We start from the raw sequence: 25,728 nt of genomic DNA, 5'->3' as shown, positions 1-25,728 counted from the left end.
TCTTTGTTTCTGAATCTGGTTTAAAACTGCACGGCTGGTAAGCTTTAATATTTGCTCACCATTTTTGTTGCATAAGTAAGGTTGGTGGTGTGAGATATTGCGAATAATTTTCAGAATCAATTTTTTTTTCTCGATTATTTTGATCCACTCAATTCAGTTCCGAGTTTACACATTTGTTCAGAAATACATTAACAATCTATGTATATGTTTTGAAGATATTCATAATAATCTAATACAATTCACATACTGAAAAATATATTTGTGAAATTATAATGAGATTTTTAATATCATACAGTGTTACACATGGATTCTCAAATGGATTCTCAAATGGAGAAGATCCAACGATTGTTCTGCCTCTCCTGGAGGGCATTTCAGTTTGGCCACTAGGTGGCGATTGCACTCTAGCAATAAACTTTTTTCCTGAAGAAGAAGAAAGTATGAGCAAAAAACTTTGCTTTAGACCACAAATGGTTACTTTAAAAAAATCCTTAAAAGATTTTGTAAAAATTCATGCCGGTGAGTCTATGAAGAAGTTAATATAGACAGCAATGTATGCTTTGGTCGACCAAGCATTAGAATCAGGCGTCCTATGGGAAATCCCATTACACGTTAGCATCAAGCTAGCAGACTTTAGCATTATGCATTTGATCAATATCTACTTTTATGGATCAACTATTGATGTTTTAGGCTTAGATCGATTTAGATCAATAATTAATTTTATCAATCCAGCCCTAGTGTAAACAGCAAGCTCTCAGCCTACAACTCAGTAGCGAATTTCTAATGAACTACAGTTGCTCTGCACAAACTGTCCCAGAAAACAACACAGGTTTCTTGATTTTGTCTAAAAACAGCATCATTGAAATAAAAATAGCACTTTTAGAACAGATCAAAAGATGATCAAAGTGGGTCTTTAAAGCTGCAGACTGTGATGCTGTGTGAACCACATGTAGGTGACACTTATGCCATGACTGGGTGTGACAGGCTGCATTTACTTCTGCATGACTCAGTAGAAATGAAAAAAAAAAATCCAGCTTTAAAAATCACATTTATTAAAAAAAGAAGCTTGGATAGGCAACGAGCTTGACCTTTACCTCAGTTGGTACATCTCATGCTGAGCCCTATCACTAGAATCTTATGAAAAGACCTGAATGTTAACATTCTTTCAACCTTAGCTTTGATCAAGAAAAGTTTCCAGAGTTGCTGTGGAAGGTATCCTGCCTCAGATTATTCTTTTTTTTCTGACACTCTGGAAAATTGCTCTCATAGCATAGAGGAAGTGTTAACGTTTTGGTAATGTTTCCACTCATTGCAATTTTTCCATTTACAAGACATGAGAACCAGTCAATGTCAGGAGTGACAGGTCTCTAAAGATGTCTATAATGACCTTTAGCATTGAACCACTTGTTGTGGGAACATCTTAATAAATGTGACCACACAGATACATAAATAAAATATCACAGATCTTCAAATGAGACATCCTCCAAAACATGTCAAAGGTAGGAAATAGGGGTCAAGTTTATTTAAAAAGTGAGTTCTTTATTCGGAATTTTCTAAAAATAGAGGAATCATTACAGTGATACAATTAAAAAAAAAAAAACAAGAATAAATTTCTGCTTTTTATAAACAATATAAAATACTTAAAAAATAATGTTTACAGAGTTGCCAAAGTAGTAAAAACCGGGAATTGTTGTCATGAAACATCATTAAACTTCCATCTATGGTGAAAATAAGAGACATCCTTTAAAAACAAATTAATGGTCACAGCTAAAACCCTTTTTGTTGGTTTCTTTTTTTTAATTTTTATTTAAATTATCTTAACTTCTCTCAGTCGATGGTTTTGGAAAGCAAGATGAGAATTTCTTGTAGTACTGTATAGTAAAGGCACAGTCTGTTAAACACAACTAAAAAAAAGAAAAAAAAAAGAAAAATATTTTAATGAAGCCTAAAAATTCATGGCTTAGAGAACAATCCTTTAGTCCAAAAATATCCAGCATTTACACAGAAATGTAGTCGAGTAAGACAAAGAATGCAGGGTTGAACTTAAAAACACAAATCCAGCTCCAAAACATTCCTAAAAGAATCAATAATCTTTCCAACTCTAGAGGAGTTAAACTTTAACACACCACTAAGCAAACTGAATTTGTTGACCCAAATTTAACGGTGTAGTTATAATAAAATAAACAGCATTAGAGGAATTCCTTGCATTTGCCTGCTTTGTTTCATTACTCACCAATAACAGAAACTTTAGAGTGGTGGTTACAGTCAGATATTTTAGAAGTGCAACTTTAAAATCTTCTCTATCCTCATCCTTTTTACCGTCTCCACTGCTCATCTCAAACCCCTTACCATCAGAACTCTTTAGCCAATCTCTTTACAGTAGACGGAGCCCAGCAACAGCCACAAACACCAAGTGATGGGCTTTTTTTTTTTTTTAGCACATCTGTGCACAGAAAATTAACAAAAAACCACCAGTTTAATTTCTAAAGTGCCCACTGACTGGAATATCAAAGTAAAATACAAATAAAAAAACGCATTAATCAAATGTAATCAACCAGCATATCAGTTTGGTTCATTATCAAGTCTTTATCAAAGGCAAACAGGCATGTTATTATTATATTATTTGTTCGCAAAGAAAAAAGGAAAGTTTCCTCATAGTGGACAAATTTTGAGGCTAAAGACATTCACTTGAATTCACAGCAGCATTGTATGAAATGTCGCCGATGTTTCATTTAAAATGATAATATTTAAACTATTTTAAAAGAAAAGCATGTTTACAGGGAGAACTTATTAGCACAGTTATGGGGTAAAACCACTTCCCTGCTAGTGCTGCTGCTGTGAATTAAGACTGACAGTCCACACCCGCTTTCAGATACATGCACACATATTAAGATATACTTTAAACAAGTTATAACGCTATTTTTTTTCTAAAAATCTTAAAAATGTAAATACTCTGCAGATAAAACGAGTTTAGGGCATAACACATCTCGTCTCTAATAATGAACCAATTTGCTTAGCAACAGCAAAGGTTCATTTTGAGAAACAAACATGAAATACAAATAAAAAGGAATTTTAGATGTCCATTTCTTAGAAACAGACATAGAGCATTCTCTCATCCCTCAATATAGATCTGTTTTTCCCATAGAGTGTTCCTCTATGTCCATATCTTCCTGCCTTTTTTTATAAAACTTTACTCCCATGATGATGCCGAGGATCACCAGGATCACAGCGCAGCTGCCTCCAACCGCGGCGGCCAGCATTCCAATCTCGGATACGATGGCTGAAAGCGACAAAGCAGAAAACAAATGACCACACAAATTCAACCAAATATTGACTTGCTTCATAATGCAAGCTCCAAGATTGTTTCATCTTTGTTTGGACACTTATCAGCACCTTTCAGCCGATCCAGAAAACTGGTTCAGCTTTTCAAACATCTAAATTATTAACAGAGATAATGCTCTAGAATTCAGCACACGGTAGGTACGACAGTATTTTTTTTTCTATTTTTGTTATTTTGAAATATGAATATTGTTAGTACAGAGAGAAGGATCACCTTAAGGATAATAGGGTGACATCCAGAGATCTCATCTTCCTGTATTTGACATTTTCCAATATAATTTATGCATCTAAAACACCCACTTATACACCAGTAAATCTTAATTTAAAAAATTTATATTAAAACCTTGGCAGCAGTTACAGGTTAATCAAAGGGTGAGCTGTATTCTAAAGAGTCGTCTTTCCAGAAAACACAACGTTTAATCACTTCATGAGAATTGACAAATGTACACAATGCTGTCTCTCTAACCTTTTTGGACGACCTTAAGGACAATTTCTCCGCCACGGCCCTGAAAATCCGGTCGATTGGTCACTTGGCAGGTGTAGGTGCCGTTAAAGGTTGGAGAGACATGAAGCAAGGTGATGGAGGCATCCCGCTTCGCAGCGCTGCCTGACCACGCTACGCGGTTTTTGAAAAGCCCTTCATTCGGGGGGTGGGAGCTTTCTTGGAAATACAAGACCTAACACATTCACAAAAAAGAACAAATAAAACAATCAAATGATAATAGATGTTAAATCCCGTTTCTATGGTGAAAAAAAGCATGAAAAGCAGGTTTCAATAACTGGCTTCAGCTCCAGTAACTAAAAAGGTGTTTATACAACGACATTCAGCAAAGATTTAGATTATTAATATGATTAATTACAATAATAATAACAATAAGTAACAGTCAATGGACCAAAAAACATAATATGATTATCAATTAAAATAATTATTTCAACCCATAAGAATCCAAACCCATTATTTCTAAAAATAACTAACTAAAAAAGAAAGCAAGAACATTATGTGGGAAATACTGCAAACCAGTAGGACTACAGAACACATTTCTGCTGTTCCTCTGTTGATGTCATCATGGGTTAAGCTGGACAGAAGAATTTATAATACAGCAGATCAAAGGTTACCCAATGATTTTTTTGTTTTAATCAAATCTGTAACAGAGAAATAAACAGCTTTTAATCATTCATGAAATCTAAAGTTACTTGCTGATTTACGCTATAAAAGCTGACACGCGGTTACAAACCGTTACATGACAACTACTTTTGTCACAATTAAATTTAAAAGATAAAAAAAAAACCTCTATTTTGCTTATATATGTTATACAGCAATATATTATATGAAATTTTTAGTTGAAAAAATAAAACATAAGTTACTGTAAGTGATACATCTGTCAGCTGGTAGGACGAAATATGAAAAATAGTCAGTTCCTTATTCAATGCATCCATTACTGTATATGAGGTGTTTGTATACTGCAATATACTGAAAAAAAAAAATCTGAATTCTGAACACCAATTATCACAGATGTGACCTTGTTTAGACTAAGGCAAACAGAGCAGTGTGTTGACATACTGTGAGAAGTGCACGATTGATAAGAGAAGTTTTACTGGGGCTCTCCGCATGAGACGGCCTCAAGTTGTAGACAAGCGACATCCTCACAATGTAAAAGTTTTTGCAACAGTAAAATAATAATGACAAAATTCATTGCTAATAGAGATCAGATTCTAAAATAAAATTAACCCTTGCCATACGTGCAATCAAAAATATATTTTAAAGGTTTTTTCCAGTTATTTTAAGCAGTCCAAAGACGCATAAGAAGTTAAAAATGTTTGTGTTGTTTTTTTGTTCCCCACCAGTTTATGATACATGACTAAAAATATATTGAAACAACATAAATTTGTCTTTTAGCTCTTCATTTGACTCAAAGTTCATCTTTCAGCAGCTTCTTTATAACACCGGCTGAATATTATCTATATTTTACACACGACTATTCCTGTTTAGGCTCATGGGGTTGCTGGAGCCTATCCCAGCTATTGCCAAGCAACGACGGGGTACAGCGTGAATGGTTTGCCAACCTCACAGAGATGGACAACCACACACACTTTCAAATCTAAGGGAAAATGAATGTGCAGCCCAATGAACATTTATACTTGTTTTTAAACTGGTTTGCATGTCGTGTTTAAATATTTACAGTATGTTTAGTTCTTCTTTCCTCTTGGTTCTTTGAATTTTCAAGTAAGAAAAGAAAGATTTTTTTCTGCATGATAAGATAGATTATTTCATTGTTTTAGGTATTTGTATACCTTTTGTATGTAATAACCTGGCTACAAAAATAATTTTTAAGAAAAAGGACTCCAGCATTGTTTACTTACAGAGGTTTCACTTTGTGAATTAGGGGGTCTGTAGTTCCATTTCACAATGAGTGACTGATCCGATACCGGGTGAGTGGACTTGAACGTGCAGCTCAGCTTCACATCAGTCCCGTTGACTGCAACCACCTCACTTGGAGTGGAAATTTCTACTGCAGAAACTTCTATCTCTGAAATTAAAACAGAAAAAATATGAGCAAACAGACAAAATAGAAGCAAAGAAAAAGAAGATTCTTAGCTCCGCAATAAACAAAAAGCTAACATTAAGAGTCATTTTACAAACCAGCATTGCATGTGCTGACTAAGTTTTTGTGAAAATATTGTTTTTAAAATCTAGAGAAATTGTGTAATCACAAAACCTAAATAGAGGTACAGACCTCCACTAAAACATATATTTAGTCTGTTTGCTGCTGAACATTTATGAAAGAGATACAACTTTTATTGTGCGACTATTTGAAAAATAACAGGTGGATTGAAAGTAAATTTGGAATTGTTAATAAAAAGAGAGAGTTGCTGTTTTCAAGACAATGTCATCAAAAAACAGAAAAAGTTAGTTGGAGAATTTTTCAGAATTATTCAAAAATCACAGAACTGGTTGCTGGAAGCCGTTTCATTAAGATCAAAGCATACTTCACAGATGATTATAACAATTTAGGAGGAGAGACAGAAACGGTTTCTTTGGGCTATAGAGCTCTGAAATTACCTGACAGAAATAGTGCAGGAACTTCTTCAAATTAAATGAATATTGATTTTATTTTTACAAGTCTGTCAAAATGACATCTTTCCAACCAATTTTCTGGTTTTAAAGGAACAACCGCTGGTAAAAACAATTACATATAATTGAACCTCTGCAATGATGACAGTGAGATAAGATAGTTCTGATGAACCTGGATGGCAACAAGGATTAAAAAGGAGAATGTAGGTTTTTTTTTTCTTCAAAATAAAATAAAAAACAAAAAACAATTTGACTCTAATACTGAGTAGCAGTGTGGTTTTTTATATATTAAAAACACATTTTGCTAGAAAGAAAAAAAAGGTTGGTTGTAATATTTATTGTTAAGACATAAAATGCATTTCCCTTTTATAGGGAAGCAATATTAAAGCAATAAGACAAATAAGCAAAATCAGAACGGAAGTGAAAGCCATTAAAAGCAATCCAGTGCAGATAGAAATGCTGACATGGGTTTCCCTAAACAATCCAAGGCTATGCAGACTCATTGAAGCACTGTTGAAATCAGAGTCAGCTCATACCAAGCATTTAGAACTTCTTGTGGACAGGATTCCTGCATCGACCCAGTAGTGGATAAACTGACCAATTAATGAAATGTGATCAATTAAAAACACTAAATGGCCTTCAGCCAAGAAAGACTGATTTTAAACTGATTTCAGTGAAGCTCCAGAAACTGTTGAGACAAAGGAGAACTAGTTGGGGATTCCGTCCACACATGCTTTCAGCGTGGTTCTTGGAATAGGCAAGATGAAAAACCAGAAAAGTTTCAGTTCTCTTTGACAGGACAAGAGATTTGTCTAGATGATAACAGGAATACAAAGCAACCTAAAATTTGCTATGCTAATAAAATGATACACAATAAACTCAACCAAAACCAATTTAAGTCATAAAACAGTTATATTGGTTATTTAAAAAAAATGCACTCTATTAACTAATCAACCAGATGTGGCGTCATCTGTATAAGTTACTCTAGCATAGTACATTCTGGATCATTCTTAATAAAAGAAAATGTTACAACCCCTGGCTGCAGTTCTTTGGAGTCACAAAAGTGACAGATATTTGATAAACTGTGATGTTTCAACAGAGGCAATAAGAAATATAATTCTGCAAAAATACATACAAATCAAACATAAAGAGAGACAAAAATTAAGTCTGTGGTGCATGGAGTTGCCTTAAGATCACATGTCTCAATTTTTGGGGTAAACTGTCAGTTTTTAATCTAAACCTAGAGATCAGTGGATGGGCTCTAAAAATCTCTCCTGGCCTCAAAAGTGATACAGAAACATTTGGCCCCAAAGAGACTGTACTTTTGACAGAAATGTCAGTGTGAACCGGAGCTCAGTCTGATTGGAAATAAACTGAGACCAACTTCAAACTTGGGTCAGAAATGGTCCTGGACCAGGATCCACTTGGTTGTATTCAGACTGAAACTTTGCTCCAGATTATCTGAGGAAACTAATTTACCTAGTCTGAGTACACCCCAAAACTACAATGAATACTTTTGTGTCAGTTGGGTGTTTATAGTTTCTGTTTGACTCGTGGACAGGATGAGACACCAGACAATTCGTTTTATTAAGGTTGAAATACTGGGAAGAAGAAGAAGAAAAACTGGTTAAAGAGGTGATGTTAGGAAAGCCTTATTAACTGGGATCTGCTTTAAGCTCCTGGTTTTGTGTATTACATGCAGATGTGCTCGTTCTCATGATAGCATAACAGGAATCCATTGTGTTCACTAACACTTTAGCTATTTTTAATAAAACTTTGTCTGTTGCAGTTGTTTCAATGTATTGAAAAAACAGAAATTACTCATTTAGTAGTAAATTTTTAATTTATAAGAAATACTTTGTTCATCTCAAGCTGGGAAGTTTGGCTGTTGCAGCATTAGACATTTACATAAGATATAAAGATAAATAGTTTTTACAGAAGATAAAATGAATGAATACAATAAAAACAAAGTGTGCAAATTGTGCTGTGCGGAATATAATTTTAATATTTTTTAGGAAAAAGTACAGTTAAAACAATAATATATACTAGTTGTGCTGTTTTGGGTACAGCATATTGTTTGCTATTTGGAAAACAAACACAATAAAAACATAAAAAGAAAACAAGCAAAAGAAAAATAAAAAAAATAATAAATAAATAAATAAAAATAAAAATTCCTTAAAATATATGTTCTCTTGTTGTGTAGTCATATTATGAAATGCTTTGTGCAAATTAAAGTATAAACATTTCACATATAACCATAAAAAGATTTAAATTAAATTTCTTAAATTGCAATGAAGTTAAAACCATTTTATAGTAAAAGCTGCTGTGTAATATTTTTAAATAAAAGTTTAAAGATAATTCAAAAAGGGAAGGATTTGATTGAGAATACAGCTCTGAATTTGCTGATTTCATGCAAGATGAGGATAACTGATCTGTGTCAGGAATCCTCTGCACCAGAATCAGCTCCAGAACATCCAGAACATTACATAAAATAACACATTATGAACATGGGCTGTCGTTTTTCTCAGCCTAATTTTTCTTTAGAAACCTGAGAAAATAGATTAGTGACTTTAAAAAAAAAACATGCATGCCTTCCTCGTTTACTATTGTGAGTTTGTATAAATCAAAAACATGTTAACACGCATTTTATCATGAATTCTACAGTAAATAAATGCATATGTAACAAATAAGCCTGATTTGATTTGAAGCAAATCATATTAAAAGCTGCCCTGAATTAAAATCCATATCTTAATTTGACAAATTGCACGTTAGCGCCCCCGCCGGTGGGGAATGGGATTGCTGTTACTTGTTCAGACTGGGCCCCAACAGATAAACTAATGATATAATAATAATCCATTCTTTATTATGTGTATTTCTGTCTTGACTGAGGAGTTTTATTCGTTTATTAAATAAATAACAACAATTATTTAGCTAAAAATGAATAACATAGGAGCTCTTGTTTTTAAAACCATAAATAACTCCTGTTCAAACTCACCTGGCAGGACGAGTCCTTCTAGAAGCAGCAGGAGCCAAAGAAGATACAAGTGATTAGACATGATAGATCCCGCTTCCGCTCCAGACGGTTTCGTCTACAGTAAATTCGTCTTTATATTCATTCACACCCGTCAAGTCCCGCTGTTACAACGCCTCATTTCCCATGGAAGAGTTTCGTAGAACGACTGCTGTGTAAAGTGCACGAAGGAAAGGAAGAAATGCCACAACACCACCCACCTGATGGGCGGAGTTTGTTACACAGACCTTTGCACAATAAGGTCCGCCTCTTCCTCCGCACCTGAATACTTTCTCTTATTTACTGGACTTTAAATCAGTCAATTTAATGTTGTTGTTTTTTGACTCAATGTAAAAGTCAGAGAGTTGAATGAAATGTGGTATTTCTGCTTATTGAATTACAGTCCCACCTAGTGGTCACATCAATATAACACATTCAGGAAAATATCAGACTTTATTTCATTTTATTTTATATGTATAATGCTGAAATCAGTGAGAATAGATGATCTTCTTGAAGTGAAATTGGATTAAGTGAGTCTTCAGACTGACCTGTGCCTCCAATAAAATATTTATTTCTAGTTTTTATGTCACAAGAGATAAAGTTACATAATTACTCAAACAACTGAGATTGATTGAATAAGCAAATGCTTTGTTAACTATGAAAGCAAATCTCTTGTTGGGATTTCTTGAACAGCGTGTTTGTGGTTGGGACTTGCTGAACAGACTCACCAAACTATAAAACTAAATACAAAAACAGGTTACACATTAAAATATCAGTCCAGATAATGCTTATCAATACAAGAATGTTTAGGATCAGCTTGCATATGTCCTGATATGCTTTAAAAAAATCTTGGTGGGTTGAGTAACAGCTTTGTTTTCAGCTTTTTCCCAACCTGTTTTTGTAACGTACACGTCTCTTCTGGGGCCTGTCTGCACCTGCCCAGTGTAAAACCTGCTTCACTGTGCTTTACAATGCTTCTTGTCTTTCTGTTTTCTTCGTTTGTTGACTTTTATCTTATGCAAATCAGCAGAAGTTAGACCATCATGTAAAGAATTGGGGATCTAAAAAGCTAAAAAACAAAAACACTGGTTCATTATATCATAATATAATAATAATATATTGGTTTGAAATGAAAAATAAATCTATGAAAAAAAATCTTGACAAACCTCAAAAGTGAAATGTTGTCCCATGTCTTCTACCAAAACAGTTTGTGAAACTTTTTGTTCTTTCAAACATTATTGTTGAATTTCTCTTTCAGATGTTTAACTTTGGTCTTGTGGTCATTCTCCTAGTAAATAAGATCCAGATGCCTCCTTATTATATTGATGTAAATCTTAACAGTTTATTAAAAAGTAAACTGTGATTGTGCAGCACATTGTATGGAGTCTATTTAGTAAGTAGTTTAAAACTGCCATTTCCTATTTTTCTAAATGTTTTTTTATTTTAGAAAAATGTTTTTTCCTCCTACGTTTTCACTAAGCTTTATTTTAAGTTGAAATTTTTCTTTTAAAATGTTAGTTTTGATGTTCGCTCCCTTATTATAGCAGAATTCATTCAAGATAATCGCGTCTTTATTCTATTTTTTCTTCATTTTATAGCAGATTAACTTGTCAGACTTTCTCCTTCCGCTGATATTGTATGTTGTTCCGCTGTTATTGTCTTACAGTTTGAAAAGAGGAATGTGCAGCCCCCCAGCATTTGAAAATTGTAATGAAAGCCAGACATGTGAAGTCTTGTAAAAGACCACTCTGGCACCTTTTTCATTAACTAACTAATCTGTCTTACCCACTTCTTTAATTTTTTATTTTGGAACCTGTTGAGAACATTTACACTGTATGACACCTTCTATTTCTGCATTTAGTGTCTGAAGTTCGCCATAACTTTTAAATCACCATACTGCAGCCAAGTTGCTTACATTTTAAAAAGAGACATTTATGATCTTCACAGACATTACATACTTCTTTATGGCTTTGCCACCCATGCAACAGGATATTTAAAGGACTTATAGAGGTGGCGTTTAAATCAAAGATCCTGTGATGCTTTGGGTAGGTAATGTATCTGCAAAGATCATTTTAATTCCATTGCCATTAAATGAAATCTCAAATAAATAAATGTAAAAATAAGAGGAAAAACCCTTATTTTGAAGGTGATGCATCGTCAACATTTGTCCCATACAAATAGTTTACATTTATTAGCAGAAAGCATAATATGTGTAGATCTAATTTCAACTCAATCAGGGGATTTTGCCTTTTTGATAAAAAGCGTAAAAGCAGTTTTATTAAATTTCATTTAGATAACCATTCAGCTGTTTTATGTCAACAGAAATCATATAGTTTGAGAGGAAGTCAGCGGAACACAATCTTTTTATTACTGTAAAAATATATTATCAACTAAATCAAATAATTTATTTTGAAAGTTATACTTTCCAGTAAAATATTATATTTATCAATTTCCCCCTGATGTTTGTAAAAAGTACTATTTCTGTCAGGCAGATAGAAAAAAGTGTTGAAAATATTTTGTGGATTATTGTCTCCATGTTTAAGAATGATCTACAAAAACATCTCACAGGCATTATACATAAACATAAGATATACTTTATGTAGCAGGATGAAATGGGCTGCACCTGCTACATTTATATTCAATTACCATATATTTTATTCAGTTGAAAAATATTTAATAAACCGTATTATAACATTGGTAAAATATTTTTTACACAAAAGCAAAGGTCTGGAAAATACGGAAGAGGATTGGGGCCAGGGAGAAAGAAAAAAAAAACATGGAAAATTCTGACTTTAATCTCAGAATTCTGAGATTATCTCAGAATTTTCCATGGCCATATACCATGACAAAAAAAAGTGAAACTCAAGTTTCCGCGATTCACTTAAACGCCTCACGATGTCTCGTGATCTGGTGACGTCTCTGTCAATAGAAAGCAAACACATCTGTTTAAAGTAATTCGCACTTTCAGTGATAGCTATATTTGTACGTCTGTTTCATTTATTTGGCTAAAACTATCTTAAAAAAAATGTGGTAAAATGTCGCTAGAAAATAATGATCTCTGGTCCTCTTTTTTGGCTGACAGGTGCACACTGGTTTAAGGAGGAGCCAGGAACCATCCATTTAAAATACATAAAAAAAAATGTAAAAGCATTTTTTACGTAAATATATATTTTTATTACAGTAATAAATATTCCTGTAATAAAATATATAATGGCAGTGTTTGTGCCTGTCAGACCTAGCTCAGGGAAAAGAAAACACAGGTGATTTGCGACATTTGCTGTTTAGCGTCTTCTAGCGGTACATGGTGTTTCTCCATCCACAGTCGTTTTCCTCCTCGTAGACACTAGTCAATAGTTTGCTGTTTTCACCCATTTTCCTGCCTCACATTAATTTAACCAACAGTGACGAGCTTCGCCCTCCTCTTCCTCCTCCTCCTCCTGCAGCGGTGGAGTCAAAGAGTTAGCGGCTAGCCGGGAAAGCGTCACCCCAGCAGGTAGCTTCTGTTTGACAGTCATAACCATTCCCATCTCTAGGGGTGTAGCGGTGCTGCCGTCATTATACCGCTGGAAACTGGTTTCTGGAATTAACGCGATTTGCTGTGTAATCTGAAAACTACCAACGAAAGTGGCCTAGATCTGCTGAGAGCCTGGAGCAGCAAAGCAGGAGAAACACCGGTTATTAGCAGCATTTCCAGCCTCTTTCCAGCAGATGAAGCGCGTCTCCTAGCGTGTAGTGCATTGACAGGTTGTTGTTGGATGAATCATCGCCGTTTTTCCCTGCAGGATGAGCGGTGATGAGGTGAACCCCGCGGCGGTGGCTCAGCCTGTGGAGGATGTGCAGGGAGATGGACGGTGGCTGTCACAGGTACGTTTACTCACATGATGGGGTTAAAACGTCAATGTAAACTGCATTTATCTGACATTTTTACTTCCCTATGTAGAGGATGAATTTTAGGATTTCTTGCAACTGATCTTACTTTTCCAGATTTCCTTTTAACTAAATATTTTTCCTTACCTTTCAGCTGTTCATGCAAAAGTTCAATTTAAAAGGATTTAATCTGATTAAACAAAGCAGAAATGCTCTGCGTTTGTGTGTTTTTAGTCCAACAATTAACTTATTTGGTGGCGCGACTTGTTAGGTTAATCCTCCAAAGCCAATAAGACTGGGGCAGCCTGCTTTAGTTCGAGGTCTGAGTCAGACTGAACTTGACTCTGATGATGAGCTTGTGGGGTTTAGCCTGACTGAAGAGTCTCATCCTGCTAGTCAAAAGTCAGGAAACTTATCTATCTTAGTCTGAATGACTAAACAAGGAGCTAATCTAGCTGGCATTCTTTTTTTGTGTGCTGATTTACCTGTTTGTGTTTTCAGCACACAAGGTTTGTGCAGGAGTGCAAAGACGGTGAACCCGATGTGCTTTTTATTGGGGATTCTATGGTGCAATTAATGCAGCAGCATGAGGTGAGAAGAACTCCGAGTGAGGATTTGAGCTCGTAGTTTTCCTAAACTTGCGTAACATAATCTTCGTCTGCAGGTCTGGAGGGAGGTGTTCTCTCCTCTTCACTCTCTCAACTTTGGGATAGGTGGAGACACCACCTGTAATGTTTTGTGGAGGCTGCAGAACGGAGAGCTGGAGAACATACGGCCAAAGGTGAGATATTGAGCACCGAACAGCCTGAGAAACCCCACCTAGCCCAGAACCCCAAAACACACAATAAGAGTCAAGCCTTCAGCTCTGATAATGTTGACATTCTTTTGACTATTGGAACTCTTAAGCAGCACAAAACTGAAACGAGAGTTTGCTTTTCTCCACATCATTTACATCAATGTTGCAATATGTCGTGTGTTATTTAGACATCGCCAGCGACATCTCGGGTGTTAAAGGATCAACCTCATAATAACAGCTTTTTTCCTATTTAGTTAATGTCGGATTTACCTTGTTTTTGCAGCTTGAAGTGATTTTATTGAAAGTGAAATTGCCTGTCCTCATGTCCAGGTGGTGGTTTTGTGGGTAGGAACCAACAACCACGAACACACGGCAGAACAAGTTGCAGGGGGAATTCTCGCCATCGCACAAATGCTCACCACCCGCCTCCCCAAGGCAAAGATAGTTGTATTGGTAAGTTTGGTTCAATTGAATTATGTTTATTTAATCAGGAACATTCCAGTATGATTGGGACATTTTATTTGGTTAAATTAATTTATTTTAATAACTAAAATATTTTACAAATAAACCTTTCCCTTGTTTTTTTCGATGTACTGAAGAGAACACAAAAATGTTTATTGTAAATTTAAAATTGGAAAAATGTTTGAAAGTCTATGCCAGTCTTGGGATTTATCCAGTTTATCAAAAAAAAAAAAATGTCTGCTTTTACTTTTAATTTTTGATTTTGTGGGCAAAAAACAGGAAAACACAACAAATTTAAAGTAAAAATTGCAACCTTTGCTATAGTAAACAACACAACAGAAGTTGGAGATCATATCGCTCTATATTATGAATGTCCACAGAATGTGCATGTTTAGATGAGTCGTGCAAAACAAGTAAAACATTACAGCCTTCAAACTTTCATATTTTTCTGCTTTAATTGAAAACTGGTTATCATTTTGTTTTCTGGCAGTAAAGAATTTTAGAATTGTGATTTTCCTTTCGCTTTTATAAAGAATGATCTGGTCCAGGTATGTTCAAAATGTGGCCCTCTGTGGCATTTAACCCATCCTGCGGTCCTGTCAAAGAAGTACATTAAATGTGTCTGCTATAACATAATATACATTAAAAAAAGCTGTTCTATATTTCACCAGAAGATGGCAGCAGCATTGTGACCTCACTCAAAAACACCTGTACCACTAAATATGGTCTGTGTGCAAAAAATGCAACGAATTAGCAAAAATGGTGATTTTAAAAACTAAGTTTGAAGTTTGATGGCTAAAAGTTAAGAATTGAAAAAATTGTTGCATGGTGGCGCAGTAAATGGTTCAAATCTCAGCTGTTTTTTATGTGGAGTTTGCATGTTCTCCAGCTTCCTTCCACAATCTGAAAGCACGCTTTGTAGCTCAATTGTAGTCTAAATTGCCTCTTGGTGTGCATGTGAGTGTGCGGACCCACTCAGGGTGTACCCACCTTCGCCCAACAGTAGCCAGGTTGGCTCCAGCCCCTAAAGGGATTCAGTGGGTTCTAAGGATGGATGGATGGATGTAAAATGTTGAGCATTTTCATCATGCAGTTTAGGAATTGGTATTTTCAAATTTTGCACTTTGGTGCAAAAATTGCTCTCTAGCTTACTTTTCCAAGCTCTTGATAGTCACTGATTTTGCAAAACCCTCCCAAAACAACAACAAACATAATGATTTACAGCTTTTGGGTTGCAAAGGTTTTCTAAAAAGTCAAAAATGGAACAGGGTTTGATTGAAAAAGACAAAAAAAAAAAGCATGTTATTTAAAAAAACTGTATATGCATGTTGTTAGTTTTGAATTTAAAGCTTTATTCTGTATTTTTCTGCAATAACTGTAGCTTTATTTAAGCATTTTGATAGTTTTATTTTCTTCTCTGACAATTCTTTTTATTATTTAACATGGTCTTCAAATAGGATTTTTTTTTTTGTAAAATTAAATATATCTTTTATTGAAAGGAATTCAAATTATAATACTGAATTAGTTGTAGTCTATTTCTAAAAATAGCTTTTATTTGATTTAATGAAGATAGTTAAAAATGTCTGTCTGGATAGCAGCCCCTTGAACATAATTACAATATCAAATCTGTCCCAAATTGCAAAACGTTTGGACACCCCTGACCCTAGTGTATCATCTGCTAAAGCTCAGGGCTTTCTTTCAATTAGTTGAGTTTGTGTGTCTTTTTTTCTCATGATTTTTATCATCATTTTACTGCAAAAATCCCTAAAGTCGATGCGTGAATAAATATATATATATAACAGCATTCTCATTTTTGATGCCACACTTTCATGAAAGGATAGTCTGTTCCTTAATGGCACTGCCACACATAAAAAACACACACAGGCTGATTAAGGTGTAACAAATTTTCCATTAGCAAATGAGCTGAGATCCCTCAGGAGACATCTTAGTTAGAAGTCGCCGCCAGAGGTCGGCGGCTGTGAGTCAGAAAGGCTCCATGTTTAACATGGAACAAGCTGCTAAATTGACTTGATAGGCGAGGAGGCTTCTAATTCCTTAAACAACCTAATTTTGATCATCCGGTGCTTCTTATTACAGTCGGTGTACGGAAGTGGTATTTAGGGATCTCAGTGTTTGTTTAGCTCTTTGGTTTAACGCCTTTAAATAATTTAACAGTAAAACAAAATAATCAACGTGTCACATTGCTGCCATAACGTCTGACAAGTCAGATGCCTTTTATTGAGGAAGCTTATCTGGACGTCAGCAGTGATATTGATTGCTGATTGTGTGACAGTCTGTATATGGACACTCTGGTGCATGTTCAGCACTGTATATTTGATTATAGGAAAAGTCATATTACTCAGCGGATCAATGTTTCTATTTTTAAGATCAGGAATCAATAAAATAATCAGGGAGTGTTACCGATGAACATCAATAGAGTCAATCTGAGCCCTTACCCATTCATTTTTTTCAAATTTAAATCCGTGTTTTTGATTGTTAAAAAAGGATTCGGGGTGTTTTTGTGCTCTTCAGTCGTTGTTGCCTCGAGGGGAGCGTCCCAACCTGCTGAGGGAGAAAAACGCCACCGTCAACGGGCTGGTGCGCTCCTGGTTGCCTCGGCTGCGCCAGGCCCAGTTCCTGGACGTGAGCAGGGAATTCGTCCACTCGGACGGAACCATCAGCCCGCAAGACATGTTCGACTACCTCCACCTGACGGCCGCGGGCTACCGCACCATTTCCAAGCCGCTCAGCGAGCTGCTGCTTCAGATCCTGGAGGAGACGCCAGAGGAGAGGCGAGCGTCGCTGGTCTGAAGGCTGCAGCCACGGGCCGCGTTCACCCAGAACCATGTTGTCCCGCCACCGGTGGGGAAGCATGCTCCTGGAAGAGAAAGAGGCCTCAAGTCGGGGAGAAAGACTTCTACAGATGTAGACACTACGCTTTCAGCTGTAATCTCTGTTGCATAAAAGGATTCCCCAACATGAGGCATCTCGTACTGTAGTCACAACTGCAACAATATGATGAGGTAATGTCACCCTTTGTCGCTTGTGTCGTTTAAAACTCGCCATTCCTTTTTGTGAAGAGAGCGTAGCTTTAAGTTGGGTGTGTCGGGCTCCCAAAGCAAGTCGTGATGCAGACTATCATCCTTTTAGGACCTTTTTAAAATCTTAACAATCATAGACGAATCAAAACTGAGCTGAGACTCTCTGCATGTTTGAGACCAGCTGTGGTCTTTGGTGGAGCTTCATGATGTTCTGTCACGTTGCTCAATAATCTCCTGGTCTTCCACAAACCTCCAGCAAAGCTTCATCTTCATTATGCAAGAGTATTTATTTGCTTCTAGCTTATTTAATTCCATCAAGTGAGATTTAAAAAAAAAAAAAAAGTCCTGCTAGTTTTCAAAGAAAACCTAAAGAAATCCGAAGAGTTGTCCAGCTTCCTTAATAATCTTATAATCCCTCTGAGTACAGTTGGATGCGGGGCCTGTGACGGCCTCTCCCAGCATCTAATTCCTTATCCGTGTGAACGTTCATAGTCTGATTCCACTTTCTGGTCTCACGTTTCTTGTCTTCACTTGTCTCCACAGCTCTTATCGCTGTTTTATTTGCAAATTGCACCTACAAATCTTTGACTCTACCCAGTATAGTTACAATTTGAAGGATAAATCGCACACTAAGCTATACTTAATATGAAGTCATCTCAGCTTGGTGGAAGTGCAGCTGTTCATGCCTCACTTCTGCTGTTAAACATCCAACATTGCTGCTGTCTGCTTCACATTTGATGCATTAAATATAAATAGTGTGTTCGTGCGTGTGTGCCTTAAGTGTTCATGAGGTGAGTGTGTGCAGGATGTCCGGTGTTAATTTTGTAAGGTGTGAGTGTGTAGAGATGCATTCCTGTGTTCTCTGTGCCGCGGTGTTTGCACTGTCCTTGCTTCGTTATGAGGTAAAAAGAAATCCAATAAAAAGGATCTAATCATGTGCTTTCTGTCTTTCTTATCATGACTATTTAATATAATTTGTGCCTCAAAGTCTTCTAGTTTGAAGCAATGATTTGGGCGTTCCATAAAGCACCAACAGGGGGCAGCATTTGCTCAAAAAGTAACCAAGAGAGTGGCACTAATAATGTTCACTTCTCTTTCACTCAGAGTTGCACATCATTTCATTAATTTGTTTTTCACCAAGTTTCTCTGTGATGCTGTAATAATTCAACAGCATTTGGAGGCGGCGTGTTGACTCTTGTTAAATTGCCCTCATTAAATAGTTAGATGCATCGGAGTGAAAGGGATGCTGGGAAGTAGTAAAGCAGCTTGTTAATAAAGCAGTTTGCTCATGTTTAATGCGGCTCATTAGTTCTGACCAGAACCAAACTGTACAAACGATAAATAAATAAAAGACACGCTCCATCTGGAACCCCTTTAGCCCATCGCTGTACTCAAACCTGAACTTTTTATGCCCTCTAGGTTCATTATTTTTGCAGTCACGTGTTTCCTAAAGGAGTGAATTTAAAAGCTTTCTCCTGGGAGTTTTATTTTGTGTAGATACTAGAATAACGCATCCTTCTTTATGGAAAGTTAAACAGAGAAACTGCATGTCAGCATGCCCCTAATGTTGATTTAGGTCGCTGTATTGGCCTTGTGCTTGGAATAAATATTTGTTCTTTCCCTTCAAACAACACACCCACAGAAAAGACACTTTTCTAATCTCTAAGGACAAATCACAACTTTATTTTTCCAATACTTAAGGAGACCTAGAGTAACTTCTCACACTTTGTCGCTGCATTCAAAGTTTTATTCGTCAAAAAATAAATAAAACCTTTGAAATCATATTTAGGTGACTTTCTAGTTACATTTAGTTGAAATTCAGATTTTTACTTTTAGGATTTGTAATCTATTATTTGTTTTCACATTGGGAAAAAAAGCATGATTATAGACACACTATAGTTCACCTCAGTGTTGTTTTATAAACTCTCATCCCTGCTCTCTTTTATGTAAATTTGAATATATTTTTTCCTCATGTGGAAACAGGAATGAATTGATGGAGGATACAATATCAAACAATTTTTATATAGACTAACAATCAACTTATCACCTCAAAAAATCTATATGCTCATATTATTTCAAAATTGTGTCCAAAAAGCCTGTACATTTAAAACAAATATATTACTATTTGGCTGTTAAAATAAAGTAAAAGTGAAAAATGTTGCTTTCATGACTTTAGCTGATAGTTTTATAATAAAAGCACAGGATTTTGTTTCAATACTCATGATATGGTAGCTAGAGAATTTCACATTTTATCTAAAAAAGTCCTTGACATTTGAGATTTTTGCCTTTTAGAACATTTTTTGGGTGTACATTTACTTTTTTCTTCATTCCCTGTTCATTACGTTATGTTTGAAATAGAGAATTTATTGTGATTAATGGCAGATTGAAGTTCTGAAAAAATAAAAGATTTGGGCCTTAAAGTTTAACTTAAGGGAATTTTTTTTCTTTTTCCTGAGTCTGCCACATAGTGAATAATGCTGGCAGTCATGTCTCCTCAAATGCTCTTTTATCTTTTTTATTCATATGAGAACTTCTGTTGATTATTGGAATATTTTTATTGATCCAGCATCAGTTTTCTTCACTTTTATCTCCACTTTTTCTAAGACAGTTTATGTACAGTCATTAGTCCTGTGCTTCCAGGTGTAAATCCTCATCTTTGAACTCATGTGACGTTTAAAGATAGAAATAAAGTTGATATATTCAGAAAGTTAGATCAAGAGGACCTTGTTAGACTTCAGGAGGTTTTACAGCCTCTGGCCTCGAAAGATTGTCTCGCGAAATCCTTCACTACTTAGTGCAATTTTTAGTGCTTTTTGTAGGGCTTTCCGAAAATACAATTCCAAAATCGGGGGACCTTGAAATTTCCCAGAATGCATTGTGTTTGATCAGTTCTTGTAAGAAAAATGTATTTTCATTTATTTTTTTAATTAAACCATTTAATTTTTTTATTATCAGAACACATTGGATTCATTCTTAAAATGCTCATTTTCAATAGGTTTTTAGTTTGGGAAATTGAATCATATTTTCCATTAAAAAGAAAAAGAAAGAAAAACGAGTAGTGTTCAAATTGCTTTTAAAATCCAATATAAAAATAAATAAATAAAATCCACTGATCCAGAAAGTCCTGCACAATAGTGTTTCAGTAGTTGGAGTGGGGAGGAAAATTCAGACGAGTTCTGGAACTGCAGCTTGACTCGAGTTTCAAAAAGTTCCCCTATATGTAACGCTGTCACAATGAAGAGGAAATGATCTTGAAATGTGGTTGTCATGAAAACACAGGTGAGAAAACTTTTCATGCCAATGCACGACTTGTCAGCGTGTTTGTTTAAGCTGTTGAGTTCTCATTACTCTTTTTTTAATTTTACTTTTTGTGGAAAGCTCTGTCAGCCAGTTGGGAGGTTTTTGTTCACCTTCATCTATTTTACCCTTCGGCCTAAGAGTGTTGGGTTGTTTTTTAGATGAGAGGTGCACCTGGACAGGTCACCGGTTTTACTACAGGAAACTCGTGTTTAGATTTACCCCTCATCAAGATAACATGGATGTTTTCAGCCTCATAATCCTTGCAGTCACTGGCTTAGCCCAACATCCAGATTAGCAGTGAAAAAAAGGTGTAAAGCTGTCATGATTTTCTGATTTGGTGATAAAAATTGACTGAATGACTAAGTGTTGAATGGTTGGGTTTTTTTTTTTTTTTTTACTCTGCAGGAGCTGTGGTGACTAAAATACACAATGGGAGGTTTCAGTGTGTCATTCTGCATCAGCAGACTCAGATGATTGATGGATGGCCTGTTAGACCTCGGTATCTGGCCTCAGACCAACAGACATCTGCTTCCTCACTCCCATTACCCAACATCACATACTGTTTTTTTCCTCTCTCCCCCATCTCTGATGTGTCACTACGCGCAGTGCTTTTGTCAGAGGCAGTCATGGCCCTCCACCGTCATCAGTGCATTTCGATCAGCCACGTCCATTCATGCCTGTGACTCACACATATTCAGGTTCCCGTCTGACATCAGTAAGAATCCTGTTTTTTTTTTCTAAACTAATAGATTATGTAATACAGTGGGGCAAAAAAGTATTTAGTCAGCCACCAACCGTGCAAGTTCTCCCTCTAAAAAAGATGGCCTGTAATTTTCATCATAGATATACCTCAACTATGAGAGTACAAAATGAGGGGAAAAATCCACTATAACATTGTCTTATTTTTAAAGAATTTATTTTTAAATCTTTATTGTTTATAGGTGACTAAATACTTATTTTCCACCATAATTCTTTAAAAATCAAAAACTGTGATTTTCTGGATTTTTTTTCTCCTTTTGTCTGTCATAGTTGAGGTATATCTTTGATGAAAATTACAGAACTCTCTTATCCTTTTAAGTGAACTTGCACAATTGGTGGCTGACTAAACCCTTTTGTGCCCCAATAATTTAAACTTGGATTCTTCATTATGAACTTCGACATTTATAAAACCATGTTTAGAATTAGAGGACCAACATACTTTAGCAAAAAGGTGAACATAATTGCAGAAATAAACATTCATAGCCGAGGAACTGAGAAAAGCTTAAAAATAAATGCAAAATCTAAAATTATCCTCAAAAGCATTTCCAAAGCTTCTTTGTGCTCTTTGGTCATGTCTGCATCCACTTGGACACAACTGGCATTAAACACATTCAAGAACCCGTGTTTACCATACACAAGTAAGGAGAAGCTTCTTCTTCTTTTTCTTTTTCTACTGTTAGAAGATCTGGGCACAAAGTAGAAACACTTCATTGCTAGCGTCCTTGCAATGGCAGATATGGATTACCATCATCAGGAGAGTGGCCTTGGTTTGTCTTTATTTGAAAAACAAATGCAGATGTCGTCAAGCTCAGCGCCATGTCTGTGTTCACCAGATAAACTAAATTCATATGTCACTACCAAATCCAAGTCCCCTATTGGTCAAAGTTTGACTTGGTTGAAATTGCAACAACGGTTCAGTGGCTGTGCGTTTTGTACATAGGGCACAGAAAAACGGTCATTCATGCAATTACAGAGATTACTCGTTAAATTATTGACAAATCAAAAACCGTTCCTAACTTTACAAGAGACGAAATGACCTTCCTGACATTATTGAGTACTTATCCTGAATTTAAATGATTCAAATTAACTCTGGCAGCCATTTTCTCCCACGACAACTCTCTGTTTTGCTGCTGTAGCTGTTTTGCTCTTTTTGCGTAAAATGTACTCGCAGTCGGCATATGCTTGTAGGAACACATCGGTTTCTGTCCCAGTCAAGTATGAAGCTCCATTGGTGTTTGTTCCCGTTGCCATGGTGAGTCCTAATGTCTTTTCTCCATTGCTTCAGGGCTTTTTATGGTTGCGACGCTCACACCTGATTCTGAGTCCAACAATTCAGAGTTAATTGAAAAAAAAAATTTCAGCTGTTCTGGAACCGAAAACTCTGAGTTTGCGAACTTTGAGTCTGTGAACTCTGAGTTCATGTTTGAACTCTGAATTTGTTAAACCTGCTTCTTGAAACGGGCCCCAGAAAACAAAATGAAATGTTTTAAAAACAAACACGATGAGAAACCAGAAAGAGGTAGGTAACCTTCTATGACTGGACGATGATATCCAGTGTTGCTTCATGTCAAATCAGTTTAAATTATGGGAAAATAATCATCAAATCAGTGATATGCCGTACATTCTGTTTTGTTCTCTAGAAATTACTTTTGTTTTGTTTTTTATGTTTTGGTCTCTGGACTTTTTTTTTGTTTCAATAATATAATTAAGTTTTATTTATTTATTTTAATTTGCTTTTCAATTTTCCTGTTTTTGCATCGAGTGATTTGTTGATGTGATTTGTACTTCAAGGGCCCCGAGATGAAACGCACATATTCTGAAAAAAAAAAAAAAAAAATTGTAGAATTAACACAAGTAAAAAGTGAAAACTTGTTGCACCGAATTTTTGTAAATAAGATTTAACATTTTTTTCATTGTGTTGTTGTGACACAAATTGCTTCAGTTAGACCTACACGACTTTTTTTTGTAGAATTTTCATTTTTTCTTTATGTATTTCCAACACAAATCATTTCAGTTAGACACAGTGCTATTTCATCAATTCTACAATAGACGGTTTAGACAATAGACTTTTTTTTTTTTAGTGTACATGTGCATTTACAGACTTTTCATTGGAAGAGGCTGCTTGAACGCATGTTGCTGAGGGCGATGTGAGCGTAGCATTTACATGATTTCTGCATCACGTTGGTGTGCAGCTTGTGTAGCAGGTCGCTGGTCAGGGTATGGCTGTCCTTTTCACTTCCTCAGCCTTTCAACTTGAGCAATCGTTTTTCTCCTGAGCCTTTTTGTAGCGTGTGTAAATGACCTCTGGCTGACATTTCTGTGGTGTACGCAGTCCAAGGCAATCGAGTGTTGCATTTACTGTTGGCTAATACAAAAAAATGAGACAACACATTTCCTCTACATTCTCTGCAGTCAGTGTTCCCTCCCTCCAAACTCCTACAACTCCCTATCATTCCCATCTCCTAAATGATGCCTTACATTCACAAATGGCTTTAATGGTTTGATCCCTCATTGGTGATTAATAAACGGTAAAGTAATTACCTTTTTAAGTATTTAAACTGATAGAGTGTTTTGTGAATTTCCATTTAGAGCAGTTTGATTGAAGTGACCTGTGAGTTCATGTTGTGAGCACTAACTTGCCGCTTCCTGCAAATGTTTTTCAGAGAGCTTTACCATGACAGAATCATGGTAGTTACTGCAGATTTGTGGTCTTCACGCATCCCAGATTTGGTTCCACCACACCCCAAAGTACTGGTATTTGATCTATGCTCAATTGGCATTAAAGGGCCTAAAACGGGAGTAAAGTCTCAAGCCATACCACCATCAGTGCTTTCATTCATGCCAGATTCTGACCCAAACCATCAGTTAATGCCACACCAAAACTAGGATTTCCTCTTTTTTTTTAGCTCTTTAGAGTCAGTGAGGTGATCTGATGCCTATCTGCTTAAAACTTTTAATGTTTTGCTTTCAGACCTGATTTTGTTGATAGCAAAGAGCAATAGAGCTGCCACAAATGATTATTTTAACAGTCAACTAATCACCGATTCTTTTTTCAGATTAGTCGACTAGTCGAGTCATGCGCAAACTCGCATAGACGTCTTAAGCGTCATTAGTTTTAAACTAACTAAAAACTAGGTATATAGCTACGATAATGCTAGTGGAAATGCTGTAAGCTGAATTTGGCTACTGAAGATGCTAGTGCTGATAGCTAAAAATGCTTAAGTTGATAGCTGAAATCACTTACGCTAATAGCTGAAAATGCTGGAGCTGATAGCTAGCTAAATATTAGCTAAATGCCAAATTAGCCTAAAAAACTGAAAAAAGACTCAATTAGCCAAAAAAGCTAGCATGCAGCTGAAATATCAGCTAAACTCTAAAATAGCTTAAAAAACCTTCATAAATGCCAAAACAGTCCAAAAAGCTAGGAGAATGCCATTATATCTTTCAACTTTACTACACCCAGACTCCACATAGTATAAAGTACGACTAATCAACTATTTAAATAGTCATCGACTATTTTAATAGTTGATTAGTCGTCGATTAGCCGACTAATCATGCCAGCCCTAAAGAGCAATTATTCAAAACTCTATTATCTTGCTGTCACCTCAAACCAGTCTGTCTACTCTCCTGTGAACTATCTTTGATTTTTTTTTTTCCTTTATTGGATCATCCTTTGCAAAGTTCAGAGATGCTTGTGGGTAAACAACCGGAGTAAACCAGTGATTGTCAAAACATTCAGATCAATCCATCATGTACCATATTCAAAGTTCATAAAATCTTTTTCCAAAACCATTCTGATGCTCATCCTTAAGAAACAAATAAACATTTTTTTTTTTACTTTTTGGCTTCAAAAACCAACAAAAAAGTTATTTCTTCTTCTTATCTTGACTTGTTCAAATTAGTTTGACTTTTTTAAATTTTTTTGAAAAATTATTTTGTATTTTATTTTATTTTATTTTTGCTTTAGTATTGCAAATTTCCTTAAATCATTTTTTTCAGGTTTTGAAACCTTAACTGGTCTTTAAAAACCAATGAGGAAATGTTTTTCTGCTTTCACCACCAACAGCTCTTTCTCAAGAACTCT

General features: G+C 35.7%; 2 protein-coding genes across 3 annotated transcripts; one reads left to right on the top strand and one right to left on the bottom strand.

Annotated features, from left to right (window-relative positions):
- Positions 1 to 1,787: 1,787 nt before the first annotated feature.
- On the bottom strand, positions 1,788 to 9,681 carry mpzl2b (myelin protein zero-like 2b). Its single transcript, XM_024266246.2, has 4 exons — positions 9,405 to 9,681; positions 5,698 to 5,864; positions 3,803 to 4,013; positions 1,788 to 3,277 (listed from the first exon to the last, which is right to left on the bottom strand). Exons 1-4 carry the CDS (start codon positions 9,463 to 9,465, stop codon positions 3,117 to 3,119), a joined length of 600 nt encoding a protein of 199 aa, XP_024122014.1. The 5' UTR covers positions 9,466 to 9,681; the 3' UTR covers positions 1,788 to 3,116.
- Positions 9,682 to 12,654: 2,973 nt separating this feature from the next.
- Positions 12,655 to 18,523, top strand: pafah1b2 (platelet-activating factor acetylhydrolase 1b, catalytic subunit 2). Of its 2 annotated transcripts, none has more exons than XM_024266245.2 (6): positions 12,655 to 12,912; positions 13,202 to 13,283; positions 13,788 to 13,877; positions 13,951 to 14,067; positions 14,413 to 14,535; positions 17,077 to 18,523. In XM_024266245.2, exons 2-6 carry the CDS (start codon positions 13,203 to 13,205, stop codon positions 17,353 to 17,355), a joined length of 690 nt encoding a protein of 229 aa, XP_024122013.1. In that variant the 5' UTR covers positions 12,655 to 12,912; position 13,202; the 3' UTR covers positions 17,356 to 18,523. The 2 variants fall into 2 exon arrangements, with proteins under 2 accessions (XP_024122013.1, XP_036071119.1); XM_036215226.1 differs by lacking the exon at positions 12,655 to 12,912 and adding an exon at positions 12,920 to 13,093.
- Positions 18,524 to 25,728: the final 7,205 nt, after the last annotated feature.

This window comes from Oryzias melastigma, linkage group LG14, assembly GCF_002922805.2.
Source record: "Oryzias melastigma strain HK-1 linkage group LG14, ASM292280v2, whole genome shotgun sequence".
Taxonomy (NCBI): domain Eukaryota; kingdom Metazoa; phylum Chordata; class Actinopteri; order Beloniformes; family Adrianichthyidae; genus Oryzias; species Oryzias melastigma.
The sequence above is the reverse complement of the archived record's forward strand: the minus strand, read 5'-3'. Positions and strand labels throughout refer to the sequence as shown.

Bases quoted from the DNA above. Each gene is read 5' to 3' on its own strand.
- pafah1b2 (XM_024266245.2), top strand. From the start codon at position 13,203: ATGAGCGGTGATGAGGTGAACCCCGCGGCGGTGGCTCAGCCTGTGGAG. The intron at 13,284-13,787 runs GTACGTTTACTC...TTGTGTTTTCAG, and splicing joins ATGGACGGTGGCTGTCACAG to CACACAAGGTTTGTGCAGGA. The intron at 14,536-17,076 runs GTAAGTTTGGTT...TGTGCTCTTCAG, and splicing joins AGGCAAAGATAGTTGTATTG to TCGTTGTTGCCTCGAGGGGA.
- mpzl2b (XM_024266246.2), bottom strand. From the start codon at position 9,465: ATGTCTAATCACTTGTATCTTCTTTGGCTCCTGCTGCTTCTAGAAGGA. The intron at 4,014-5,697 runs GTAAGTAAACAA...TGAATGTGTTAG, and splicing joins ATTCACAAAGTGAAACCTCT to GTCTTGTATTTCCAAGAAAG. The intron at 3,278-3,802 runs GTTAGAGAGACA...TGTCGCTTTCAG, and splicing joins CCTTAAGGTCGTCCAAAAAG to CCATCGTATCCGAGATTGGA.